Raw genomic sequence first — 23143 nt, 5'->3', positions numbered from 1 at the left:
TTATTTTTTGGTACATGCATGCAATTCTTAATAACAAACGATTAAAGTTGTTTTTTCGTTAGTAAAAATTGACTCCTTTTCTACGGACTACCATTTTAGCAGTATTGAAAATTTTTTTACGCAACAATCCGGTCGTTCGAAACCTTTGTTATTATACTAAAGGTAAATTTTGAATTTTTTTATTCTAGATGACCCCATTTCCCGGAACAATCCTCGCCGACTAGCCGTACAGTATCTGGAGCGTCTTGTTTAAACAATAATATCTACGTTGTTTCTAAATATTTTTCAATAAAAAATAAACTGAGCGTTGTAAAGACTACATAATGACTTTTTGTCCAAAGTAGGCCTTCTCATCTTAATACCTGTGTCAATAAAATATGTTGAAAATCGACCGGTTTTTTAGACGGCAAAGTTATGCAGACCCGTTGAAAACGTAACCTGAGGTGTAAACAATACAGTATTCACATATTCACACTGATCCATGAATTTTATTATTGTTGTTTTTTTTTTTCTTGGATTTGTTTGTTTCTCTGTTTGATGCATTTTTTCCTCCAAGACTGATCACATTATAAATGTACACTTTTCCACCGCACAATGGGGAAGTATAATTTAAGAGGGTGTCCTGGTCGATTTCGATCGTGACGTGTATACCTCCAAATATGAAAGTCCGCGTACCTAAAATCCACAAATAGGCTTAACAGCCCGATTCTATGCGCAATTCTGAACAAAAACACTCCGATACGTTTTCATTTGCGGAAGAAATAAAGAAATGGCACGGATTCTGCGTAATCGGAATAGTAAATTAGTAGAATTCATGCCATTTCTTTATTTTTGTGTCAAATAAAAATGCATAGGAGTGTCTTTATTCAGAACTGCGTATAGAATCGGGGTCTTTAAGCCTATTTGTGCGTTTGAGGTACGTGAACTTCGATAATTGGAGATATATACGTCATTGTCGAAATCGACCAAGGCAACGCCTTAAGACGACACTGAAACTATGTAGATCAAGATCCGCCCCTTGAACCAATCGTATGTGAAATATTTTAAGCGAAATAATAATATTGTGTAAAGAATTTTTCTCATCACTAGACATGGTCTAGATACTGCAGGATGATTATAGTTGGAAAAAAAAAACTAGCGTGACAAAATTGCGTAACTAATAAATTCAATTAATTAAGACGCAGTGCTGTCAAAAATACTGGCTCCTTTAAAATGCGTACAACTCCCTAACGGCACCGTTAATATTTTCACATGTTATTAAAATCTAATTAACATTACTCAACAACCCCTTTTCGCACTATCATACAATTTTTTTGACGATTATACTACATGTTTACTGCTGCGCTACTTTTGTAAATTTTGAAAAAAGTAATTACAGAATTTTGTACATTGATCGAATGACACCAGATTATGGTACGATCATTCCAAACATCAAATCCAAAGGTAAGGTGTTATTCCTTATTTTGTAAGAAAAAATTAGCGCAGCGATAAACAAGAAAATGCGTACTTATCCGAATTACAATGCACATCTATGTATTATACGTGGATATTGAGAGTTCATAGTATTGTGCACGATTGTCTTATGTTAAACTAATTTGAACTAAACTTGCATTGAACGTCCAACTGAAATAATATGTGCAATAAGATTGTAATTCCGATGGTTTTGTGCCTTAAGAGAGTTCAAAACCTGTGTTACTTGTGACAGCGTATCGTAATTTTTCACGTAGCGTACTTTTCTTCTGATAATTTGGTAGCTTCAATAAATTGAAGCACGTCGAAGATGTTGGAAGACGGTTCTGAGGATCCTTTTTACGTATTGTGAAAAATCCTCTGATTACACTACCTGATGCGAAAAAATAATTCAATTTTGATCTCAACAGTTTCATCTTGGATATAGATTATTAGTAGCTTCATTCGTCACTCAAAAAACTTAATCTGTGTACACCGCTTGATGTGTTGGATGAAAAAAAGGAATTAAACCGACATGTACCCTTTCTTCAGATATTGACTCAATTGGAATTTTTCTATCTCTGTAGATGTTGCATGACTGCAGAGAATTTCACCATGAAGTATCAACGATAAAATAAAAGGCTTTTTTCCTTATTTTCAAATCCTGGAGCAATAAAAAAAGGTGGCTTGCAATCGTTAAACCTGAAATATATCAAAAAATAATATGGAACGCCACAGTTGTCGGAAGAAGACGAACGTTTTGAATAATTTGAAGTTAAAGTCGAGAGATGCTGAAACCGTAACGCTAAGTATGTTGATAAAAAATTAGGCAATACTGAGCATTTTGTCGACAAAAGTAAACCAGAACACACGTATAGAATTTTTAACTCTTTTTTACTTTTTACAATGTGATCGATAGATGTCGGTCTGTCAGGCTTAGAAGTGTTTTGTGAAATTATAGATTTACCAAAGTGCATTACAAAGAACGTTTACGATCAAATTATGACTCATATTTGAAAAGCAGCTGAATATCTTCAGAAACACGAAGGGGTAAATACTAAACAGTATTAAGAAGATCGCGGAGCACAGTGTGAAGATAATTATGCAGGTATGATTTATTGTATGGAACTGGCATCGACTAAAACTCGTAACTATCAATTTCTACATGTAAAACTTTAAACGTGGTTTCACACGATTTACGTTTTTCAAAACGGTGAACTTGAAATTTCAAAACCGACCCAACGGTTTGGATAAAAATACAATCTAAGGTACGCAGTAAAATTCTACACAGCATGCTGGGAGTGGAATTTAGAAAAAGAAAGTCGTTAAAAATGAAAAAATTGCATATTCTTAGATGAGAAAATTACTTTTTTTTGTCAATTCTGTTTCCAGGACGCTGTACAGAATGTCTCATAGATTATATGACCACGTATCAATTTTTTTTTAGGTGAGTCGTCTACCTGGAATCGTGTTCGCCGCTTAATGCTGTACCGCATATATCACTCCGCATTATTGTTACCAACTTTTTAATTTTTTAAACTAAATGGACATTTTTTGTATGAAAATAAAGTTACTGAATTGACAATTCAAATGCAAAAATAATGAAGTTTCGTTCTATATTCATAGCTTTGAAAATAATGTTCAAAAAAGGACTGATTTGTGACTTTCAAGAGTGATGTACTCTCCAAACGTGCTGTTTACTGTTTTTGCTACTTTTTCTTACCGGTCATCTCAAAACTGAATTTTTTGATTTATCCCCTTTTTTTCATCCATTGCTGCAATTCTGACACACATCAAGAAAATACGTAAAACTTACCAATCGTATCGCCAGTATCCTCGTCATCACCGACTTCAACGCATCGTATTGAAAACGGTGGTTCTAGATGTGCAAATCCCAACAAAGGAGATTTCGAACAACTCGTAACAAACTGAAATATACAAAGATAAATGTTGGTTTCGCTATAAACGAGATGAAAGTAAGATCAATCTCCGATCGCTACAATCAACTATGCATAGAAAAAGCTGCACTTGAAACGATCACCCAGCAATGATTACCTTTAAAAAAAGCCCTCTTTCTTCTTCGGAAAAATCTTTTTCCAGGATATCCCAAAGCCAACAGACAACTCGATGGCTATCATGAAAACCGCCATAGTATTGTGTATGACGACGAAGGTCTTTCAAATCAAGTGGCACATTATCACCAGATATTAGCCGCTGTAACTGTTAATTGGATACCAGCATGTATTAGTGTTTACTCACAAAAAAGTTCTTATCAGATTGCTATTTCTATTTCTATTCCTAAAATATAGGTTCCAAGATGTAGAAATTTTCAGTGGCCTGATGTTCACATGAGTAAATTAAATTCTATTATGTTCAACGTTATTACATTTAAACTCACCTCAGGTGTTGAGAAAAGTGAGAGCCAATCGGGATTGATGATCGATCTGAATCCCTTTATAAAAGCAGAGGTTTGATCTTTGATTTGCGTATGCATTCGAAAATGCGCCATCAGGTGTATATAATTGATTTTACTTTGATTCGTTACTGGGACCGCTCGTCCACCAGGGACAAGCTCGTGCGTCACAAGCTTTCCGAGAACATCTTCATCAAGAGAAAATGTGAGTTCCAATTGCCTTACATCGCCCTTAAAATGCTTCACCAATGTCAAACTTCGGTATAAATCTCGATCCAGAGAGGCCAACTCGTCAAGCCAACTATAAAGAGCACCACCAGCTTGACCAGAAAATTGTGAAACGAAAAATGACGCAAACGGTACGTCGACTACGATTCCCTACGAAATATATACAATCATTACGCATTAGGAACATGACAGGTAAAAATGTTGATAGATCCACTTGAATAATAAGATTTCTCTACTGTGAGATTAAATTTTGAAACCCACGTCCACATATTGCTCCGAAGTTTATTATTTTTTGCTTCAAATATTAGTGCCTCTACCTGATAGATCACATTCAATTCATTAAACGTTATATGTGGAGATTTTATATTTCTTTTGAAACCAAGCAATCGGTCTAGTGGTTAATAGTTTTCAGAAGTAGCTCACTCAAGAGTGAAACCTGATATTAATGTCAAATATTTCCCTACTCACTTCGTACACAGCCTTTCCAAGCATACGTCCGACAAATTCGAAAAGTTGAAGATGATTCTCCTGCATCGAAGATGTTGGTGAAGGATACAATCTGTTCTCAGTCGTAGCTCGGAATAGATTCAAGGAAGGGTCAAATACTCTCTTGATCGTTTCCTCCAAGAATTCTTTGAATACACCATCCTGATCTATGCCCGCCTCATCGAGGCCTTGTTCATTGACAAATCTGACTCTTATAACGCCTTTCAAAGCCTGTGAGGGCAGCATAGCAAGCTGCCTATAACCATCTTCGACAATACGAGATCTGCAAGTTGGAAAATATATACCCGATAATTATTATCAAACTAAACCGATGAAATTGAGCGAGTAAAACGTACGATAATGTGGGTAAATGGTCTATTCACCTGTGAACAGCTATCAAAGTAGAGGGCGGACTGTTACAAGCACTCACAGTCAGACCAAGGACTGCCTTTTCATCAGAAACATGTTTACGGAAAAGTACAACACGCTCAGAATGTGGAATAACATGTGGCATCTTTGATAACAACAATGCGGCTCCTCTCCGCCCTTTTTCCAAGTCTGCAAGAAATCCTGAGACACGAACCTCCTGTTTAAAAAAAAAATTTTATACGTGATTTGAATTCTTTGAGAAGATTTGACAAATAGTAACTGTAGCAGTTGTGTAATTCATACTTGATTAACAACTAAACCCGACATAAGACGTAATAATTGTATGCGTAAATACTTAACTTTGCCAACCAATGTCCATCAGGACAAAAAGTTCTCCGACAGTCCCGCCGATATAATGCCATCAGAAGAGTGTGAAGAGATGTGAAGAGAGGATTACTTGATACAGTCTTAACATCTGTAACATCTAGAACTTTAGTACGTAACACACGTTCGAACACAAAACAATTTAATCAAATGTCCAACACTGTTGCACACGAATTTATAGTTTCATATAGCAATAGACAGATGACTCACCAAATAAATTATTCAGTACTGCTTTATACAAAAATTGGTTCAAGAAGTATGACATTGTTATAAAATCTGAAAGCTTGAACGGAAATTGCTGTTCATACATTTCCATGTCATCCAGTATTCTATAGAGAATAAAAATAGATTCATTAATGTATTCGAAAAATTTCTACGTTTGCTGAAATTAAGGATTATGAGAAAATTTTTCTAATGTTATGCGACGTTCGATTACTTACGTAACGTAATGTGTCATACAGTCAGCAAATAGAATCAGCATTTGAAACTCTGGAGCGGTGCACTTTGTGTTAGCTGCTAAATGGTCTAGAAATGCTTTCAAGCCACAATATGGACCGAGCGTACAGAGGAACAACCACATATGGTATAAAAATTTATCCTGATAGCACAAGCCTGTTAAAATATTCAATAATTCATTGTTTTAAACTCATCATAAAAGACATCTTTCTACACGTTCGAAGTTTAATTTTTGTAAGAATTAATTTCACTCTTCAGACTTGACTTACCGGTCAAAATATCGAGCTTCATTTGAGTTAACGTATGCAAAGCAGTTTGATATAACGAACAAATTAGTGCTATTCTAGTCGCTTCTGGACTTCCTAGTTTTCTGTAATTTTTGTTGCTGTTGTTTCTATTTGTTCGGGCTTCTAAAAAGGCACGACGGAATATGTTCGTTCCAATAGATGTACTTTGTTGGTCAGGCTGGTATTGCATCTCTTTCTCAACTAGTTCACTCAAAGGAGAACCTACGCACATTTAATAGTTAATGAGTCAAGAGAATATTTAACAAAAAAAATTAGGTAGTTTTAATAATTGGATCTGTGACACATTTTTGTATTGAAATATTGGTTACATCTCTGAGAAAACAGTAAATAAGACAATAAAAGTGGTGCTCGTGGCTTACCAATCAACTGTGATACAATCTTTCCATTCCACAGACAAGCCAGCTGCAATTTAACGTGAGGAATGGCTTGCTGAAGAGTAGTATCAACACTTTGCGCAAAGCATCCCAAGACTGGATGCCAATATGTCAAATTACTCTGTTTGGCTACAACATATTGTTGACAGGCTTCTAACATTCTCGTTACAACAAACTGCAGAGTAAAGACACAATGTTAGGTATTGTCGTATTTAAAAATAACTATTGTAATTTGTATTAATTAGTATTTATAGGTTGAGATTTACAGATCAAGTTCTTACCGTAAATGACGGAAAGTAAAGATCCTTCAGCACCTCATCTCTTTCGATGTTAGCGAGTTGTATTAAATTAGCTAACAAGCAAAGAGCATAGTTACCCTCCAGTGCGTTGAACACTATTCTCAAATTTTGTTCAGAATTCAAGAGTTCAAGACTTCTCGTAAACAGATTATGACTCGTGAGCGCTGATATGCACTGGTAAAATTTACATAGATAATTTCAATCATGACTTATGAATATCTACACAGAACACGTATGAATAACATTGTACTTACCTCGGGCGACATGACATTCAGATGATGAATCAAAGCAGGTACACTGCACACGTTGATGAGAAACATGGAAACAAGCTTATCAGACATCTGTGACGATATTAATGGCCTCAATGACAGTGTTACAGCAGCTGATAATGCAACTGGTTTCAGCGCGATTGTGGCTCTCCCTAGTCCTCTCACCAGAAGGACCTGCAAAATGATTAATTACGCGGTGATAGAAAAATTATTTAATAATTTATAAACAACGTTTCTTTTGTGTTAAAAGAAAATTCATTTCACGTGCAATTTGCGGGATTCAATCATAATTATTTCTTCGGTAATTACCTTCATGACTGCGTAAAAGCCACAATTCACAAGATGACCCATGATGTTGGCGCAAAGCTGGTTCATCCCGTTTCTGAATTTTTCCATGTTCTTCACTCTGAGGATGGCCCATGTTCCAGCGGAGGTAAAGCTAACTAATGTATGCAATCTTAACAAGATAGACTTGTGATCTGAAAGCCTATCTGGTCTCAGATCTTCCAGCCCACTCAGACAATGGTGAAGTACTGACTTCATCTGAGATATCCATGATATCGAATAGTCTTTGTTTAGTGCCACTCCAACGTACGAAAGCTTCAGGGATTCCGAATCTAAAGTCTGCACAAGGTATCTGGAAACATTTATCATAATATATTCAAAAAGTTTCAAAAGTAGAGTAATATAGTAACTTCTGTGTCAGATTGCACCGTATAATTAACATTGAGAATTCCATAGCTTCTTCAGACTAATGAGACGTTATGATTTTGTCCAATAAATTTTCTGAAAATATAAATGCAAATACTAAAGCTTTCTTTTTCTGAAAAAATGTTTAACGAGCATGTTTCTTTATTTTCCTTAGGCTTAATATATTTTCTAGTGACAAGTACGTTTCATTTCCTATACTTTCAAAGCGAAAAGCTTTGGTAGAAGTGTGCAACTCATTGATCACGAAATATTAACTAATCGTATTGTTCTTTCTGGTCATTGGTTTTCGAAAGCTAGCATATAATATACAACCAAGGCAACCTAAATTTAGAACCATTGCGCAATATAGCGAAATCTTGTGCTCGCGAACAATTCAATTCGTTGATGCAGGAAAATGATTGGGTAGTCATGAAAAATTAAAATCAGAAGCCTAAAATACTAGAAAAAAAATTAACGAATTTTTCTAGCATATTATCAAGGGTTGTTCAAGAAGTCACAGAGTCAAGACCATTTCCAGGACAATCAGGATCATGACGATGATAATTACCTGCATAATCGCTCCAATCTTTTCTCATCTCTTTCCTTTTTGTAAATTAATAAAAATTTTGATATCAATTTGTAAACTTGTAATGCTGGTTTCAACTGTACAGTGCCTTCGGTATTCAATTCTTCCGTTAGAATCGTGTCGTAATCTTCCCTGTTGAAAAAATATGTTAAACATTAATAAATTATCATCCGCATTGATACGAAGTCTGTTGTTCACCCTGTATCTAATTTAATTTGTTACTAACTACTTGCTGCCTAGGTTAACAATAGTGATAAATTAATTAATAGAATTAGTAGACCTCATTATCATGATGATAATTTAATATTAATTTAAAGTGCAACAGACACTCGTAATTTCTAAGAATCAAATTCACTAAAAAAGTTTGCAGATCGACAGACAAAATAATGAATCTTACAATATTGTTTTGGTGAACCTGATACGAGCAAGCCATCCTCTGACATTGGCTTGAATATATGTAATAGCAGCTTCTCTACGTTTTTCATTGGCTCGTTCCTCCCTTGCGGCCTTCGTTTGCTGAAGGAAACTGCCTTTCGAAGATTCCTCAGTTCTGAACATTCTCAGGTAAACATAAAGCCCATTAATATAGTCACTAATTTTTTTAACTCCTAATTGATAAACATTGTCAGCTGGTCATAAGCGGTTTTTAACTAAAATTTCGTTCGTCATTGTCTGTTAGCAATGCGTATTGTTGTGATCGAGACGGTGACGACGATCGTTAAATTTCATCAAGAACAAGCACTGCGCTTATCTCACACTTATTGACATTGCGCTCGGAGTCCTGTCATTGTCGACCAGCTACTAGAATCTATTTGACAGGTCGCAGCAACACCAGGCAGCCGCCATTGTTATCATCATTACATTCGATAAAAAAAGGAGTCGTTCTGCAAACAAAGGAGGTTATGTTAGGTCAAGATCTCCAGTCCATGGCGCCATCTGTCTTCTCACCATATTTTCACTCTCATGATTCTTCCGCCGAGTAGTAGGAAGGAGACAACACTCTGCGATAAAACTTATCCCCAGTTTTGAAGTAACGTAAGAGGGATTGTCTAAATGCGATTTGAGTGCCTCTTACGGAAAAAAGTGAAACTTTCGCTATAAAATATAAGCAAAGGGGCGGCAATCGTAACCTATAAGCCTCCGTTTTATAAACATACTCCGTAAATTCGTAGAATACGCATCTGAAGTGACTATAAAACAGTAAAAACCGAGTGATTGCTTCTCTAATCTCAACCGACATTAAATCCGAGGAAAAGGTTTGCAAACGGCGAATCGTAAGATCATGTGGTGAAGGGGGTGAGTGCGCTATACGGGCTTACACCGCAAGAGGCGCTTAAATCGCACCTTGACAATGCTTCTTACGTTGCCCCAAAAACTGGGCCAGCCTTTGAGCCAAGTGCTGCTTGAGTATTGTTTCTTTCCTACTACTCCATGGATTCTACCCATGGAGACTAGAGGTAAGGAGGCTGAACGAATATCACGGAATCGTCGAAAAGTGGATCGTGAAAGTGATGAAAGATCTTGTAGTTCGGGATGTATTCACAAGCGATACCAGCGCCTGGTTACGAATAGGATGCATACGAGAGAATCGACGATTCAAAATCACCGCGCTGATGGAGCCCGCAGTGGTAGCGCTGCCACAATCCGCGGATCGTTCATCACTTTCACATGACTTTCACAGTCCATTTTGCCAGCATTGCGTTCGGCCCATTCGGCCTCCTTACCTCTAGTCTCCATGATTCTTCCGTTCTGCGACTTCCAGAAATTGGGGAGAGCTCTGAGCGAGATCGTAGTGGGGGAAATCCTTAAAGCGTCACCGTTCTGCACAAGTACGACAAGTACCGAGTACAAGTGTTTACGTATCTGTCACCGGCGGTAATTGGATAATTCGTCGAATTAAATAGTATGGAACTTGATCGACTATGCGGCTGCAAAGGGATTCGATCCTGTCTGATTTGCGAAACCATATACCGCATACCGAGAATAAACCTGGCCGATAATTTACAAGTAACTACAACTTGTTTGATTCTAACCATTTTAACCTCAACTCTAAGAAATTTATAAATGGTAACCATCGTGCTAGAACTCACACATTCAAGGATTTCTGTGTCACTTGACTGTAATAAACTTTCATAAAAAGTGTTTTTCTAACTACTACAAAAGAGCATCTCTGCCAAAGTCTCAATCTAGACTGTATGGTGGAGAAAAAACAAATAAAATTCATTCTGATGGAGTTGTAAGGAAAATTGAAATTCTAGTAAAAGTATCAAGTCGAACTGCTGGGCTAGGATTAGAAGAGAATATCAAAGAATATGAGAAGAACCGAAATTTTTTGCAAAGATAGAAAAAAACACGTGTTAGAAAAATAATAGCTCTTCGAGAGAATCAGAAAACATGACCAATAATTCTGAGCATATTGGATAAACTACAATAAAAATACAAAATAATAGCGGGACTTATATCAAGATAGTTTTTTTCAATGACTGTAACTACAAACTATGAGGTCACATGGTAATTGAGATGTTTACTTTTCAGAATAAAAGAACTTATGTCTACTGTATCTACTGTGACAAAGCTTGGCCCGGATGGAATTTGTCTAGTAATCAACATCCAAATCACAGTGGAGTGCCGATAGACTATCCTGGTGTTTACATAGAGGTACTTTCCATACATTTATGCGATACTCCTGTAAAATGATTGGTTAATGTAGTATTGAAACTTGCAATCGAAATTTGGTATTAGAGGAAAAGTTAGACAATCATTACAAATTATAACAAGACAACCATTGTTTCAGCCAAATTTCTTAAGCAAAAATAAAGCGAAGTCCTTGATTAAAAAACTCGATGAATTGCCATGGGACCTTTCACAGAGCGGGCGCAGAAAACAGGTACGTGTATCTCCAATAAATGAAATGTCCTAATTTAAAACATGCCATTGTCAATCTTCCAATTTTCTACATTGTACAAGTGTTTGCACTGGCTGTATTGAAATCTTCTCAAATTCGTTTACAAGCGCAAAATGCCAACTGAAATTGATTATAATTTGCAGAATTACGGGCCAAAGTGCAATTTTAAAAGGCGTCGACTTCGTTTGGGAAATTTCTCTGGTTTTCCCGCAGCAACGAGATTCGTACAGGAAAAATTTGCAAACGTTCCCTTGCTTCAAGGATTTCAAACAATCGAACAATGCAGTCTTGAATACGATCCGATGCGTGGAGCATCAATTGATCCTCATATAGATGACTGCTGGATCTGGGGCGAGCGTATAATCACTGTAAACATCACCGGCGATGCGGTTCTCACGATGACACCCTACAGAGATGCGTTGTATCGTTATAATTTGCCTGACGTTGAGACTTACCCATCTGTTGTCGAATCTATCTTGGATTCAAAGAAAACCCAACCCAATATGGAAGCTATGGAACATGTAGTCGTGCGATTGCCAATGCCTGCAAGATCGCTCATGGTTTTATATGGTGCATCAAGGTAAGATACGTTAAAAAAAACTACACAAAAATTTATTGGTGATTTTAAGGTAAACTGTTGCTTTGTTTCGAATAGGTACAACTGGGAACATGCTGTACTCAGGGAAGATGTTAAGGGCCGTCGTCTTTGCATCGCATATCGTGAATTTACGCCACCTTACTTGGAAGGTGGTGATCATTTTGATGAAGGTAGTAAAATTTTAGAGAAAGCACGTATATTTTGGTGATGGAAACCACTGTTATATTGTAGCGTAAGTTATTAGATGAATTGATAAATGGTCAATTGTAGATAAAGTGAATTTTACACTCATGTTAATCATATCTTGAAGATTAGTCACCTGTTCGGATTTTGAGTCATTCTAGTTGGTTATTACAATGTCGAATGTTTGTGAGAAAAACACGACGTCATCAATTTTGTCCTTTCCAAATTGTTTGTACGTTTTTTTAATTTATCAGGCCACGGTATATTGTTATTATTACCATTGGTACTATCATTATTTGTCTTTTGACTGTTATACAATTGATTTATTGCGTCTGCCCGATCAAGTGGTCATTTAAGGAAATTTTTTGACGAATAGTCATAGTTATCGGTGTAATTACAATTTATTCTAATTTTTTACAATATTTTGTATACATACATGTACATCATAGTGTAAATGTGAGTTGTATTTATAAATTATCTGATAAATCACATTCATAAATTTGCAAACCCGTTTTTAAACATTGATATCAACATTGCAATAACTGTTTCTTTATACCTCCACATATATATGTACTTTTTTAATATCTGTTATTTATAAAGTTAACTTCAACGATACACCTAGCCATTCTGAATAATAATTGCACCTCGCAGTAAGAAAATTTTGTAAAAAATTACGGATATTGTTTCTACTAGCGTGAAATCGACTTTGTGCAAGTAATTTTGCATGTATTTACACAGTTATATAAAAATTACTCAATCACATGTGTGACTCCATGATTAGTTGAATCAGTTTTAAATTATACACTTAGATTGTTGCCTCATAGGGGAGAAAACTTCTGTTGTAAGTCATAGGTCGAGCAGTGACTTCCTTTTTAGCTGTGCCGACACATTAAATGTTCAGAAAACACGGATTTCTTGAAAAATGACTCAGCACGTGCCGTTTAACATTTTTTTATCTAGTTTATGAATGTTTCAAAATTGGAACACGACGATATTTTTGATTTTGCAATAGCTTCATACAAACGTTTAGGGTTCAGGGAATTTAATGGCTCCTGATATTACGTGTAATATGAATGAAAATAGTTTCTTCATCCAGTTAAGAACAATCACTTTCGTAATAATAATAGTATCATTTAATTTTTATTTTTTTAAATTTGCCAAGAATTGTATCACCGATGTGTATATTTTCCTACAAATCCTGTCTCATGATCTTGAAACGGATAATTTCATTAGAATAACATAAGACTAAACAGCTCCACGTGCTTCTGCTTGTACCAAATGTATTAGCATTTGAATTTCGCATGCTTAGAATCAAGATCCAACATACCATATTCGTTCTGTAATGTGGCGTCAAAAACGAGCAATCACCTGATATTTTGCTAAACTATACGGATATCAAGCAACAAGACCTTTCGTACAAGTTGTTAGGTGTCTAGCTATTGCGTTTCATATAAGTTGAAATGAGTGCACGAAAAAAACATGCCAAACACACTCAACGTTTCTGAATAAATTGTTGTGAAGGAGCGTTCAGTTTCTACTGAAGCATATAATGGGTTCTGATATTTTGACTTCCCAGTCACACTTGTGACATGAAGCTCTGAATCCCCCTTAAATCTAGATACACATAATATTATAATCTCTAGAAAATACAAAATATACCTAAAAAACGAAAAGTTTCAATTTTGCAAATTTTGTTTCTGTTTAGTCATCTGTATCCCATTCACCTTTTTACATATCTCTCTTTTGTTTTCAATGCAAATCCTTTATTAAATTGATCTGCAACGTGCATTGAATATTAATTTTCAGCTTCGGAGTGGCTGGATAAAGGTGTCATCCATTAAATTTACTCTAGTGTCGAAATTGATAAACATAATTTTAGCGGTAAAAAATAATGCGTCGACTAAGCATTAGCATTATCGTAAGGGTGTTTCAGGGGGAAATCTGGTGATTTCATATAAATTACAGGGAAGGTAGAGGCCGGATCTGCCTTTCCAATTTGCTGATAACCGTTCACCAAACTCTCGCGTACTTCCCAACGACGTCTCTCTATCTCCACCTTTTGTCTTCTGATCGAGCGGCCAAGCATGCAGGCAAACATTATTCCCGTCATCTGTACATTAGTAAAAATTATTAAATAATACGTATGGGTGCTGCTGCTAATGGGAATAGAACTCTTACGACGATATGGTGTTGATCTATAGGTAATAGTCGTTATGTACGAGATTCACCTGAATCATAGCGATTGCGATCGCACCGGTACCCAAGTATAATGCGCTCCTATGAATAATCACGGCCATCCGACTGATGCAGCCTTCCTCGTAAACGCTAGCGCACATGGTCACGTTGTAGAAATCATCAGCTGCGGTGTACCAGGAGCAACACGAGTTTGGTACCCCCATGTCGTTCTCGTCGGCTGTAAGCACTCCGTCCCAGTCTTTGTAACTATCGTATCCGCAGCAACGAAGCTGCAAAATTCGAAACGAAGCCGAAGTTAGTAACGCTAAAGTATAACGAAACGTCAGGGAAACAATCATTATTCTTTAATTTTATAATGACTTTCAAGGAGTTGGATTTTTCAAAATTAGAGTATGTTTTGTTTATTACGGCTTATTAAATTTCGGGCATTGCTAAGCGTGCACAAGTAACGATCTTTCCTATAGATGCACAGTTAAAGTAACGTTACTAACTTCGTACTCATAATTCGAAGCCATGATGTTCAAAAGTAAGCCCTTAATATAGGCAATACACGTACACACATACGTGTGAATTTCTCTAGCATGTATAAGTTCTATGTTCCTAATATTTCGTCTAAGCACAAATCGTGACTGGAACATTCTTGCTGGAGGTTTATTTGAAATGAAATTGAACTCGACAACTGATGAGTGATGCAAATCATTTCATAACTGAATTAAAATCGTAAGCATTTCATCGACGGCCATATTAATTTTATTCCGATGCCTGATTAACCCGCCAACTGTGAAAGATTTTACAAGAAACTATTGCGATCGTTACTTTAGCGGAAGTTTTCAGCTGACCTACGTTATTTGACAATTCATTGAAAATTCGAATAATGTGTAAAATGATCACATGTATTTTCAATACCTTTGACTGCAAGAAGTTTACGGCGAAAGCAGCCTCCTGGTTGTTCTCATACTGCTGTATGTTGGTGTCAATTAAGTCTGAAAGTACATCTTTCACTCCATCTTGTAAAAAGTAAGCAGCTACCGCAGCGGACGCTTCCAATATCAGCACCAAAGACATCGACACTGCAAACTATACCGCAAATGTGAGTTAAAATATAATAAACATTTGTTTTAACGTCTTATTTGATGAAGTAACTGAAAGAATTTTATTAAATAACGAACAATCTTGAATCTTACCACTAAAACCATGCAGGTGCTCTCTCTGAGCGCACCGCAGCATCCCAAGAAAGCAATGACGAAGATCAAGACACCGACGACCATAAGAAGAGTTGCCGGCGAGAAGTAAGTCGGATCAAGGAAGTGCGAAAAGTCTTCGTAAACGGCGTAAATTGTTGTGGCAATCGAGATGATCATCACCCCTGTTAGCTATCCGGAAAATTAATCCTTAGAGAATTAGCCTTGTATCAGTAAAATCATTATTTTAGAGACTGATCAACGCCATGTAGATTATATTTGCGATCACAGTAATTGGTATTCGCAACTTATAATGTATCATATCCATTTGCAAGCTAGGTATGCATATTATACCGGAAGATTGTGTGCGCTTCCATTTACATCAATTTTCCGATACAAATCGGCACTAATAAGCGATTTCATTGGTCGGATCTAACGGAATAAGCCGATGAAATCACTTAGTGTCGTATTGTGGCAGAAAATTGACGTGAAAGGAAAACGCCCTATGAGGGAACGAATCACACCTTATTCTAATCCACAAAAAATTAATCGTCGCCAGCTGGTTGACGAGTGGTGTGATACATTTTCACATAATCACCCGGTATAGGTATGTATATAACCACATGGTATATCTGAAATGCGGCTAGCTTGTACATCTTATCGTCCGATCGTTGCTTGCGCTGATAATACACATGGTTACAGATATTTATATTAATCTTATGAAAACAAGAAACGTATTATATACGTATGCACGAGGAAAAACATTTGAAATAATATAAGGGTCTACGTACACCGATCAGCGTCGAACGGTAGCGATCAAATCAACAGCAATTGTTGAATAATTTTTTATTTTACATTTATCTTTAGAAAAAAATCTATATTTCACAGAAAGACGATTCATTACAACTTTTTCTCTCTTGAACTCGTTACGAGTGCTTCTCTTTCGTAAGAACTGACGACGAACAATGATTATTACACTCAGAGAAAATTGTGGTTGTCGTTACCATAAAAAATAGTGTGCTCAGGGGACAATACGAATTTATAGTTAATAGAACTTATTGCATTATGTTGTTCCGAACTATGAACTTATCGTTACATCTGACAAAAGTTGTATGGTTAACGGTACAATAATGAAGACCTGACCATGTTTAAACATTAGTGCGATAAACGTGATAAACTTATCGTTACTCGGTTTATAATTTGGAAATTCAATACAAAAATTGTAGATTGCAGTTTGTTAACTTTTACTATACGAGTTGAATAGCTTCATCGTAAATGTATAGTAAAACTGGAATGAAAAAAAATAGATGAGGAACTCGTAGACGATTCATCTCAATGATTTTTCGTGAGCGCAGACACCATTTTGACAACTTATCAGTAGCTACAATCGTTGAAAACGCATTTTGGATCGATTAAAACCTAGCGCATTATCTTTTCCTAACCGTTGCTCAGACAAGCCCTTTCGCTGGCAATGTTCGGATTATAAATCGGGCACCCTACCTACTACGCCAAACTACCTTATGAGAATCTACGACGTTATTTGATTGATAATACAATGTACGGTCCATACGGACATGACGAGTAGTCACTGAAAACTGATCAATAAGATTATTCCATTTATCAAGCGAATTCAGCAGAATTTTTAGTAAATTCCAAGTACCGTAAATGAAATTTACAAATATACCTGATACATTTACTGCACAATGAAGTAAATTCAAAACACGCTTTTGCGTGTTTCCAACCAAGTTAAGCAAAATCACAAAATTATAATGCACATTTATTGAGAATGCTTAGTAATTCACTTTATAACACGAAATTTGTAATTCAACTACACTTTTGTGTTGTAAATGTGTCGTAGATTTTCAAATATTTTCAACAGTTTATTTTTAGTTGTTGAAACTATGTTCGTAGGATCTTGTCTGAATAATTACTGTATTAGCGTTAACCATATTTAAGTCGAGTCAAACTATGTATGGTGCATTCAACTCTGACAAAAGTTGCAGGAATCATCTCGGGTAGTCTAAATACTTATCCGTAAATAGTTGATTATAAATTAGTTAATTGGAATTTTATAAATTAATTAAAAGGAATTTTTTTTTACCCTGTGCTGTAGTACTTTTTTCATAAAAACGTTACGAAGTTGTAGAATTCATATTTTGGATTCCACCCTTCGTACATTTGAAATCAACTAAACCCTTTTACGTAAATTTGAGTGAAATTTTCCTCAAAAGAACTGGAGGTAATAAAAATTATGATGCTATTGAATAATCATGAAATATGTAGATCGTTGAATTGAACAATCTACAATCATTCACCGAAGGTGTTTCCGACCAATCCTACAATTAAAATGAAAAGTTTCAAAACAATCGGCGGATTTGATGAAACCAGCGTCCGAACAATGTTTATTATTGTATGTGTTAATAATGATTTGAACAAGTATATTTATGTAACAATTAGTACAGTGAATTGGCTGTTACAGCATTATCTTCATACAATTTTGCCTTTTTTCTTTTGGGACAGAGTCTTTTCTAATCACTTATTACTCTACTATCGTTGTATTAAGTTGTAAAAATTTAAGAAGACTGCAGGAAGTCTTTCTGCAAAGTCGAAACAGAATCTTCCCTCACAGCGAGTTTTTGCCATCTGACAACAGACGTATGCAAAATTTCGAATAATGCACGTCGTGTCTGCAGTTGCAGCCTGCAAGCAGACTTACATCAGAACCACGAACTCATGTAACCGTTACACACTCTTTGTAGTAACCATATAATCTCTTGTCTGTCCTTTGCTCATATATTTCCACCCCATCTCACGCAAGCTAATAAAAGCAAAATTTCACTCATTCATCCGCATTTATTCCCCGCTATTTTTAATTCTTGCATCACTCCGTTAATTCACACGCTTTGTCTCCGAATCACTTCCAGTCCAACTATATAAAAACTACATCCATCCCATATTCCAACAAGTCGACTTCCACTTCGTCTCTCCTATCAATATCGTTCAAATTGGAAAATCACTTCGTATCGACTTCAAAACTCAGAATTATCAACCGATTATCAATGAACCACATTATTTCTTTCCAACACATGAACATTCATTTCTTCCCCTACCTAAATCGTCCCACTTGCAGCTAGTCGGTAAACGTGTTAGTGATACGACGGTATCGAGATAGAGAGAAAGAACCCTAAACAACTACCGAACTAACGTTGTGGAGGGTCTGTAGGTAGATTCTGATTGCTACTCATCAGATTCGTTCAGACATCTAGCCCATAACGACTGTATTACAGGTATAAAATTATAGTCGTTAAGTATAATGTTCGCTTTCGGTTGAAGCCATTCGTCGATGGTTACTGTCAGTGTGCGCAATGTCACAAGAATATCTACGTGGGAAAAAATTGAAATTTACGCGTATCGCTGCCAATCGTAACCGATTTCAACCAGTATGCGTAGACCCTAAGATTACAAACTACGTTAAACAAGGCTGTAATATTAAATCGATGCATCGATAGTACAAGATATCAGGCAATATCATAATATCAGCGTGACGCATTACGGGTATACCACAAAAATTAAAAGCGCGCTCATGGAAATAATTATTTCATGATAGAGTTTGCGCGTGAAACGAGTGACGCAAAAGATAAAAAAAATAATTTGGATATTGTTAAGAATTTCGATGAAACTGCTGTGTATCTGCACCTGTTCATACGTTATAGGCAAATACGCGTGTACAGTGTTCGGAAAACTGAAGTATCGAATAGTACAACAGTTTCTCTCAACGATTGCTCATAACAGCTATTCATGACGCAGCCGAGGAAACACGGCAAACTTTATCCGTACTGTTGATAAGAAGGCGTGTCATTTAGTACATGTAACGAAGTTCGTCACGATCGTATAATTACACTGAGTCATTGCTGGGTGTTTACTTCGGTTGAAATATCCTTTGATCGAATTGTCAATTTTAAATTGGACTATACAAACATTGCTGTTGCAGAACCGTAACAATGAATCAAAGAAATAATGCGCCGTTCGACATCGATTGTCTGATGCAGCTCCGATTTTATCTTATAGTAGTGGTTAGAAAAATATGTAGTCCAAAGGTTGAAACATTTGCGAAAATAAATGGAAAAATACACAAGCTGATATATTGCGAGTAGCTTATACCGATAAAAATACCTCTCTCGTTCCTTTCGCAAGGTCAGGACAAATAAAGTATAAATAAAGTAACCATACACGTGAATAAAGTGTGAGAAACAGATTGATGAGTTTAAAGTTAATTTTAAAAAAGAAATTAGCTTCCCCAATTGAAAATTTGCCTAAACATTGTATGAATTCTTGTGGGATTATAGAACGGGCTTGCGTATGCATTTCGGTGAGTCTATTCGGTATAATTTTTGTAATGCAAGGCTGCAGAAATGATGTAACTCTGTGCGAACATGAGAGTTAGGTAAAGTGTGTTATACTACAGCGATACAGACCACAAAAAGTGCGTTTACTGCACAAAGCAGGTACTTGATACATCGTAGACCGACGTCGAGATGCGTTGCGCCCATAATTGAAGTGTCTAGTATTGTCCTTGTTGTTTCCGATGACAGTATAAATCCGCTTCTGCACTTCGTTATTTATTCCCGATCGTCGATGTACTTCCTCGCACTGTATAAGCGTGTGGCTGTTTCAAGTCGCGAAATGTTAATGGCGACCGTGCATGGCTTAAGTGGCGAGTCAGGTGCGCCGCTATCTACTGATAATAAAAATGAAAATACACGAATAATTTTAAAACAATGCTGTACACTCGGTTACGGAAGAAAATTTGTCGAATTTTTATGCAATGCAGACGGAGAGGAATCCGTGGAGAGAACCAGTTTACACGATATGATCGTCCAATTATCACGCTGAATAAAAGAGAAATGAAATAAATGGAATTTCCCTGATTTATATCATTTAGCAGCTAGACTATACTTATAGGTAGGTATATAGGTATATCACAATCGATCGGCAGACGTGTGTCACTGTCAAGTACGGAAAGGTGAATTATCGTCCACTTCAGTTCGCATAAACTTTCCTTATACACGACTTCGACCTGGTATAGTAAACGTACTTATATTATACGATATTGATGCGCAACCTCGTGATTACATGAGGGAAACATTTATATTTATGACTATGTAGAACGGCAGCTACCACGCTGCTCTCCAGTATGGGGAAAACATTTTGAAACTCGAACATTTGGCTGCTGATTGCCTGAAGCAAATACACCTAATTCGCAGTATTGAGGGTCACGATATACCAACAATTTTCAAGGAAGACCGAGTATAACACGTTACTACATAATCACAGAAGAGGGAAAACTGCCAGCTTCAACTTCTGTATATCTACGTTTGTGTGATCTGTGGTAATGTAAGAGCAGCACATTGAGAGCCTGCTAATTATCTTGAATATGCAGATCTCACTATATGTGACACGGTATGTTATACCTACGCATCTTGTATACCTGTAGGTCATGCTTGAAACAGCACGGATTGGTTCATAAAAAGATGGTCGCTAATAATACTCTGGGACATGAGATAAGCCTTAAGAAATGTCGATTACGTGATTTACTCCGAGTACATATTTACTTATAGTCTTTTAACAACGCTTCATAAATTCTAATTGCCGATATGGCATTGAAAATTGAATCCCTTCAGACACGAGAAATACCCATTTTATATTTCAGTACACAATATTTCGTAAGAAGTATGTACATCTTATAATTTCCTATCCTAACAAAATTTTTATACATCTTATATCTATTATTTAAGACTTATGATTGTTATTTGACCTATATTCTTGTGTGTAAGAACTCATTTTTGTCTCCACAGATCAATTTATCGTATGGAACATTATGCTCTTTGAAAAAAATACGCAAGCTTAAAGTAGTGAATATGGTAATCACTTTACTTCGTAATTAATTGTTTCAAAATTGGTAATTAGAGTTTGTGAGAAAGAAAAAACTTTCTAGTTTGCGAAAATGACATTTGAACGGGTGTATCTTAACACTATTATGTAGGTATACTATAGGGTAGATTCCGATGTATTTCACACTTCCAAATGAAACCAATTTTTGCATAATATATTTACTGATTCCATCTAATTTTTACTCTCCGAGAAGACAGTTTATCAGCATTTCAAATGATCCGAAATTTTGCAAAAATTGCAGTTCTAATGCCACGTAATGTATTGTAGTGACAAGATTTGCCCACACCGCAAACTTTAATGAAACTCTTTTCCAAAATTCAAGTAGAACATGTTGCCCGGAATTAATTTAGGCACTTTGATATGGATATATTTCGTAACCTTGACAGAAAGAGTAGCCAAAGATCTTAACAGGATGTTTATTGGACTAAATGCCGAGAGTAAATAGGTGCTAAAGAGGGCAGAAAAATTAAATTGAGAAGATTAATCTCACGAAATATGATACAGCATGAAAAAAAAAATTCAAACACGATGCAAATTGTCAAACGACACGCACCGGTAAGCTTCTATACTAAAATATTCATACTCATATTGTTCAGTTGCATGTCAAATCACAATGTAATAATAAGCGGTATTTTAATAGACCATTTTGTCATAGATATTACCGAGAACCGACAAAACAGTTTTACACTTCGACATTTTAAATTTCTGATGCACTTTGGCTGAGTACCGACAGAGTATGCCGAGAGTCAATGAAAGACCGCTTTTATTACATTGTATTGCAGCTACCACTGATCTCGCTACTACACTTTCCTACGAGTTCTGAAGGAGTTACAAGAGTATGATAGCATTTGATTGGTGAATGTGTTATATAAGACCACTGAGCTCAGACACATGCTGAGAAAGATTGGCAACGGTTTTTTTTTCGTACAGTCCAATCCAAAACGTTAACATGTTCTGTCAAAAGAATAATTCATACTTACAGGTTATACGTGACACCGCTATCTCGATGCCATATGTTAGTTATTGCATCCACGAATACAAAACGCATGCGCCATTGTTGATTTCTTAATGTTGTACGAATTACTTGTCTCTCACTGTCCTCTGGTGAATGCGACCGCGTTGACGAATAAACTTTTTGTTGGTATTATACCAACTTACCCGTGCGCATGCGCAACGCAGTAAGACAGAGAAAAAGATACTATCAGCCACGGACTAAAAAGTATACAGAGAAGATACCCTTTACTCCCTCGGAGTAGATAAGACACCGATTTATACCGTTGACTTATCCTCAGTCAACGTATATACTAACATTAAATCAACAATATCGGTAGAAAGTGTTTGCGCGATTCACGCTATAACTATGTTCATACAGCTCGACTCATTTCGCGAAATGTAATTTTCTCCTATTCCTGACTCTCGATGTGAATAACTGTCGATACATATAATATACTTTATATTAAAAGTGATTTTCGAATTAAAAATTCTTCAATTTTCACTGATATAGTATTTGTATTAAGGATCGTGAACAAAATGCCGTATTATACAGCCACAGTTTACAGTTCATACTTTACTCACCCCAAATACGTATTTTATGTTAAAAAATAACCCAAGCATTACTTACAATAAATATATACGAATTGCATAAATATTCCTATTTGATGCTGTACAAATTTCAAGTGTTTCTTGTATCTATTATTATAAAAATATGTTACTTATCTCAAATGCGTGAAGCAAACAATAAATCAAAATTAGATCCAGTTAATTGCGATGCTTATGCCGTTGATGTAATTCCTATATGGTTTGTATGTGGCGCGCAA

General features: G+C 36.1%; 3 protein-coding genes and 1 long non-coding RNA gene across 7 annotated transcripts; 2 read left to right on the top strand and 2 right to left on the bottom strand.

Moving 5' to 3' along the window:
• Nucleotides 1-439: 439 nt before the first annotated feature.
• LOC124304781 (ubiquitin-protein ligase E3B) lies at nt 440-9328 on the bottom strand. 2 transcript variants are annotated; one of them, XM_046763415.1, is made up of 17 exons: nt 9260-9328; nt 8709-9195; nt 8294-8443; nt 7345-7672; nt 7021-7209; nt 6749-6940; nt 6453-6642; nt 6055-6294; nt 5770-5941; nt 5540-5658; nt 5305-5420; nt 4960-5162; nt 4559-4859; nt 3848-4240; nt 3505-3669; nt 3266-3377; nt 440-1843 (listed from the first exon to the last, which is right to left on the bottom strand). In XM_046763415.1, exons 2-17 carry the CDS (start codon nt 8867-8869, stop codon nt 1671-1673), a joined length of 3204 nt encoding a protein of 1067 aa, XP_046619371.1. In that variant the 5' UTR covers nt 8870-9195; nt 9260-9328; the 3' UTR covers nt 440-1670. The 2 variants fall into 2 exon arrangements, with proteins under 2 accessions (XP_046619371.1, XP_046619370.1); XM_046763414.1 differs by having other exon boundaries at nt 8709-9268.
• A 674-nt stretch (nt 9329-10002) lies between these two features.
• On the top strand, nt 10003-13459 carry LOC124304796 (alpha-ketoglutarate-dependent dioxygenase alkB homolog 4). Its single transcript, XM_046763463.1, has 5 exons — nt 10003-10318; nt 10847-10969; nt 11106-11198; nt 11360-11796; nt 11872-13459. Exons 1-5 carry the CDS (start codon nt 10217-10219, stop codon nt 12020-12022), a joined length of 906 nt encoding a protein of 301 aa, XP_046619419.1. The 5' UTR covers nt 10003-10216; the 3' UTR covers nt 12023-13459.
• Nucleotides 13108-22444, bottom strand: LOC124304799 (CD63 antigen). Of its 3 annotated transcripts, none has more exons than XM_046763470.1 (6): nt 22307-22444; nt 19850-20112; nt 15378-15566; nt 15100-15270; nt 14226-14462; nt 13108-14107 (listed from the first exon to the last, which is right to left on the bottom strand). In XM_046763470.1, exons 2-6 carry the CDS (start codon nt 19922-19924, stop codon nt 13898-13900), a joined length of 882 nt encoding a protein of 293 aa, XP_046619426.1. In that variant the 5' UTR covers nt 19925-20112; nt 22307-22444; the 3' UTR covers nt 13108-13897. The 3 variants fall into 3 exon arrangements, with proteins under 3 accessions (XP_046619426.1, XP_046619425.1, XP_046619428.1); XM_046763469.1 differs by lacking the exon at nt 22307-22444 and adding an exon at nt 20331-20455; XM_046763472.1 differs by lacking the exon at nt 19850-20112 and having other exon boundaries at nt 22307-22438.
• On the top strand, nt 20319-20946 carry LOC124304812 (uncharacterized). Its single transcript, XR_006908276.1, has 2 exons — nt 20319-20454; nt 20541-20946. It is a non-coding gene; the product is annotated as an uncharacterized LOC124304812 (long non-coding RNA).
• Nucleotides 22445-23143: the final 699 nt, after the last annotated feature.

Source organism: Neodiprion virginianus, chromosome 5 (genome assembly GCF_021901495.1).
Source record: "Neodiprion virginianus isolate iyNeoVirg1 chromosome 5, iyNeoVirg1.1, whole genome shotgun sequence".
Taxonomy (NCBI): domain Eukaryota; kingdom Metazoa; phylum Arthropoda; class Insecta; order Hymenoptera; family Diprionidae; genus Neodiprion; species Neodiprion virginianus.
Note: the sequence above shows the minus strand (reverse complement) of the source record. Positions and strands in the feature narration are given on the sequence as shown.